This window comes from Tupaia chinensis, unplaced genomic scaffold (genome assembly GCF_000334495.1).
Source record: "Tupaia chinensis unplaced genomic scaffold, TupChi_1.0 Scaffold000222_1, whole genome shotgun sequence".
NCBI lineage: Eukaryota > Metazoa > Chordata > Mammalia > Scandentia > Tupaiidae > Tupaia > Tupaia belangeri.
In genome coordinates, this window is record NW_006159697.1 from 274,865 (window position 1) to 280,205 (window position 5,341).

Here is a 5,341-nt window from a genome sequence, read left to right on the forward strand (position 1 = left end):
ACCGCAGTTTGAGTCCTGGACCCAACAGCTCGAAACTCACGCCGGCACATGTGTGTGTGTGTGTGCCCAAGATCCCGAGGGGAGAGTGGAGGATAAGGGATTGTGGTGTGGCCATGCCCCTGGGGAGTGATGTCTCGCTTTCTGTCTCTCTGTCTCTCTCTCTCTCTCTCCAGCAAGTGCATGAACCCTATAGCAAAAATCTCTTAAAAAAATAAAGTCAGTAACATATCCAATATAACCGTTTATAAAGGTCTTATTAAAAAAAAAAAAAAAAAAACTTAAATTTTGCCCATGGCCTAATGTGTAAGGTGGCTAGATCCCACATGGCTGACTCATGGGTTGAGTCCTGGAACCAGAGGCCTGAGAAACATACCAGGCGTGTGTGTGCATGCTCAAAATCCTGAAAAGCCATGAAAGGTGGGGAAAGGATACTTGAGCTTGCTATTCAGAGATGACAGGGGACTTGTCGAAGGTCATACAATTGTGTCCCCTAGATTTTAGCTGGAGTGGAAGGGACATATCAACCGAACTTAAACCATTAGGTTGTTGAGACAGTCATGACGCGTTTTTGCAGAGACAAATACATCATGATTTTTCCAACAACCTAACAATTTGACAAAGGCCCAAGACTAGAACACAGAATGAATGGCCAGGACTTCCTAACACTGGTCTCAATTTTGTTCCCCTGCATGAATGCAGGACACAAATGCCCTCCAATGTGAGGTGAGGAGTCTCAGCTGGGGCAAAAAAACATGGCGGTGGCGGTGGCGGCTTCTGCCTGCCCCCCGCTCCTCTCCCTGACGATTCCCACTTCCTTACCTTCTTCACCGACAGGTCGTGGTCCACGTCGCTGCCCGAATCCTCTTCCGGCTCCTGCTGCTCCTGCAGGTCCTTCATCTTGATCAGCAGCTCTGCTTTGGGGGCCGATGTGCTGTAGTACGTGGAATTGGTGGCCAGGGACACGGCCGCCGGCACGCTCGGCTCCTCCTTCCTGGGTACAGATGGCAGGACGTCAATACGCCGTGACCATGCACACAGAGCCACCCCTCAGACCCGCCCCTGGGCTGTGACCAATCAACACTGGTGCTAACAAAATGCCGACAGCCAGGGAGCCGGGACAGCCAACGGGGGTGGGGGGAAGAGGTGGGGGACGATGCCAGAACCAAAGAGGAAAACCAACACGGCCTAGGGAACACTCATGAAGTCGGTGCAAGTGTAGCTTTGTTTTGTTTTTAAAGATGGCGTGTGCACTGGGACCAGCAGGTGGCGTGGTGGTTAAGGAGGTTAAGGAGCTGGACACTCCCACATGGCTGACTTCTCTGGTCTAATTAAAATAAATGAATGAATAAATAAAATTAAATAAATAATGAAAAAAACCACTTGAGTCGTTATTTAAAAAAAAAAAAAAAGATGGCGTGTGCACGAGGAGACAGAGACAGAGAGAGCGAGAGAGAGAGGAAGCATTCTCCACGAGGTCTTGACACAGCATGATCCTCTCTCCCCACCCCGGCAGCTTTTCGGGATCTGAACCCAGGTCCCCGTGGCGCGTCCAGCACTAGTCTAGTATGCTGGGGACGGTGCCACCTAGGCCAGGACTGGAACGTAGGGTTTAAAACGGGCAAACCACCTGAACAAGTATGAACGTCTCACCATCTCCTCCGGGAGGTGATGGCACAGGCCGCTCCCATGGGAAGCCTGGGGTCAAGGAGGACAGGACGTGGATGCACCTGTAAACGCCATTCCCCAGCTTCCCACTCGGGGCAGCCACATGGCTAGTCATGCCTGAGGCTGAGCTCTCCTCATGGTCTTTCACTGCTGCAGTTTACAGTCACGCCACAGCTGCCAACGACCCAGGCCTGTGCGACCCAGCGTGCATAAACGGCAGGAGAGGTGTCATGCCTATAGGCCTTCGCGGTCAGGTGACGGAAAGTCTGAGGAAGCTTTCAAACTCATGAAAGCAAATGCAGGCCAGTCCCGCGGCCTAGTGGTTAAGGAGCCAGATCCCACGTGGCCATCCCCTGGACTCCACAGCTTGGAAAACATGCCTGATGCGAGTGTGTGTGCTCAAAATCCGAGCAGGATGGAGAAACAGAGAAGGGACTATGTGGCCGTGCCTCAATTAAGAGGAATTTCTCTTTCTTTCCCTCTGGTGAGCAATGTGTCTTTTAGCTTATAAACAAAACAAAAAAATAATTTGTGCAAATATAAAGGATTTTTTAAAGAATTATTTCATTTAACGTTAATTAATTTATTATTTGACCAGAACAGGACAGAGCAAAAGAGAGAGGGGAAGTGAGAAAGCAAGCCACCAGGTCTGGGACCTGAATCGAGGTCGGCCGTGGAAGGCCATGTGGGAGTCCAGTGCCCTTAATCTCCACACCACCTGCTGGCCCTCTAAAAGAATGTTTAAAAAAACTTAGCTCCTTAAAATATATACGGGGGTCTTCAAAGAACTCACGTAAATATGCATATTATGTAAAAGAAAAAAAAAAGTGCATTTCAAAACTGCTTTGCACAAAAATACACTCCTACTGTAATGCCATCCCCCCGTGCATGGTGAAAGCCCCCTGCATCCTCGGGGAAGCCTCATTCCTTTGATGACCAGGTCTGGACCTCTGGGGTGGGGCCATCTCTGCCTTGGACGCCATCCTATGGACACTGGGCAGCAGCCCTGGTATCTACCCATCAGGGGCCTGTAGCCCCCTCCAACCCCACGGTGCCGCTGAGAACGGCTGTGGACACGACCATGTGGCCTCGGGCCAAGGAAGCTCAGAGGCTGCAAATGTCATGGTGCAGTGCCGAGCCCCGAAGGTGTCACTGTCCCCAGGGTCTCAGGAGGTGAACCAAAAAGCCAGAAAGTTCTACGCAGAGGGGAGCCCTTAGGAAGACCTGCCACCCCACAGCAGTCATGAAAACAGACATCAGACGTGCCCCTTCTCCGTGTTTAAGCCTCAGGTGGGGCAGAACCGTGCCACCCGGAAGGCAGGTCTACTCACCTGTCCTCTGTGCTTCTGGGAGAGGGGATTTTGGGCAGCAGCTTCCTCCGCTGCTGAGCTTCCTCCAGGAGATGCTCATCTTTGGGGAAGATGCCCTCCATCAAATCCATGGTGGTTTTGATCTTCCCACTGGGATCTAGGATGTCCGCCAGGGACTTGTCCTTGCCCACGATCTCCCGGGCCAGCTCCTCCGACTTCAGGTCTTCCATAGTCTTCTCTTTGGCCTTCACATAGCTGAGCCCAGGAGGGGAGGGGCAGCCATTGCCCCCCGGGGGCAGATGGGCACTGGGAGGCCGGGCTTGATGCAGGGCCTCGGGCTCGGCACCAGGCCGCGTGTACACGCAGAAGCGAGAGTAGGACTGCTCGGATGTGCTTAGTGTCTTGATCTGGTCACGCTCCAGCCCACTGGGCAGCACGGGCAGCTCGGCGGGCGGCGCCAGGCTCTGGCGGCTCCCCTTGTCCGGCAGGCTCTCCGAATGCACGATCTTGATGGGCACCATCTTCACCGTGGTGTTGTTGTCCATCACCCGCTCGATTCTGCAAGAGAAGGGAACATTCCGCTGGGGATGGAGTGGGCAGCCAGCCCCTGCGGCTGGACGAAGATGGAAGGGGCTCTCCATTCTGCAGGGCACTCGCAGGACCTCTGCTCCACCGCCTGAGGAGAAGGAGCTTCCTCACGGCATGTCCTGGAGGCAGAGGAGGCTGGGAAGCTCCCCGGGATCACTGACTAGGCCTCCTCACCCTCGGCCACCTGTTCCCATTCTCCAACTCGACCACACACCTACAGCGTCTGGCAGGGTCTTCCGGGGGTTCAGTGATGACTATGAGGGTTGGGGATGTCCATAAAGGAGAGAGACAGAGGGAGTAGGAAGACAAGGAGAGAGGGAGAGAGACGGCACCCCAGCAGGGTCTTGCCACGACCCACTCCCAGCGTCAGCGAGCCCTGACCACAGGCAGAGCGCATACCTGGCGTGCACAGGGAGAAATGAACCCAGAACTTTCCTGTGTGGGCCAGCCACCCACAGCATTGCCCCAGGGTTAATATTTACTTCTTCTCTTTTTTTTTTGTTTTAATTTGTCAGAGAGCACATGCACTTGAGGGGAACAGACAGACAGAGAGAAAGAAAGCCTCCCCTACCGTGGGAAACGGCCACAACACAATCCCCTTCTCCAAGTCTCCCTCCTTTCCTACACAAGCACACATACCCAACATACTTCTCAAGCTCCCGGGTCTGGGCCTCGATGGTCCAGCCATGTAGAATCCAGCAGCCTTCGCCACCGAGCCACCAGCTGGCCCGACGTTCATATGCATTTTTATTCCAAAGACCATGCAAACTTTCAGAAGCCTCCGTTAGCAGAGGAAGCTTGCAGGGCACAGGACCTTCTCACAGAGGCCTCAGTGCCTTTGCTAGCTGCCTCTCAAAGCAGGTCCCTGGGTGCTCACTACAAGGTTCTCCTCCCTTGGAGAACACCACTGGGGTAGCTGTCTTTTTTTTATTTTTGGAGAGGTTTTTGCTATAGGGCGTGTGCGCTCGCCAGACAGACAGAGACAGAGAGACAGAAAGCGAGAAATCACCCCCCAGGGGGGATGGTCACACCGCAGTCCCTTCTCCTCCATTCTCCTCTCGGGATCTTGGGCACACACGCACACGTGCCCGGCATGAGTTTTAAGCCACCGGGTCCAGACACAAACTGTGGTTGACCACATGGGAGTCCAGCGACATAGCCATTACGCTAACTGCTGGTCCCTGGGGTGGCTGTCTTTGCTGTCAGCGGGTCCCCACCGCTTCTTCATACGTTAGAAGCTGCTTCATTCACAGCTACCTCATATGCTTGTGTGCACTGACTCACCAAATCCAACAGCCAGAATGACACGACATATAACTTAAAAAAAAAACAAAAAACGTAATGCCAACCACTGTTTTACAAGCAAGGCAGAATAGGAGAGTGGCTTGTATTAACCAATCAGAACTGCAGTTATCATCTTTTATTTGCCTGGAAATAGCCAATGGGAGTGCAGCTCACATTACCCAATCAGAAACATGTATTTTCAATCCTTCATTTGCATAAAAGTGGCTCCAGGAGACTGTGTGTGGGACCATCGAGGGCCAGTACATTTTTTGGGGGGAGTGAGGCCCAAGACTCTTACTTGTAAAAGTAAGAAAACTGCCTGACCTAGCAGTCTTGGTTGCATTATTTGCTGTGCCCTCAAAAGGCAGACCCACCTGTTTCCCTCCTCCTTCCCTGTCCCGCGGCTCTTGGCACTAACTTTCATACCTGTGAGGTAAGAATCCCTGCGGTCTGCAGGGAACTCACCAGTTCTGTATGATTCTTAGGGACTCACG

At 52.9% G+C, this 5,341-nt stretch overlaps 1 protein-coding gene across 2 annotated transcripts in view; it reads right to left on the minus strand.

The window, feature by feature from the left end:
• Positions 1 to 3,811, minus strand: part of SHROOM2 (shroom family member 2) — an 11,451-nt gene extending 7,640 nt beyond the window's left edge. Inside the window, exons 1-2 of one of the 2 annotated variants that reach the window (XM_014587570.2) lie at positions 2,997 to 3,811; positions 820 to 991 (exon numbers count right to left, since the gene is read on the minus strand). In XM_014587570.2, the coding sequence (XP_014443056.1) occupies positions 820 to 991; positions 2,997 to 3,616 (792 nt within the window). In that variant the 5' untranslated portion in view covers positions 3,617 to 3,811. The remainder of the gene's footprint in view (positions 1 to 819; positions 992 to 2,996) is intronic. The other variant, XM_014587569.2, reaches the window with a different exon arrangement.
• Between the last annotated feature and the right edge of the window lie 1,530 nt (positions 3,812 to 5,341).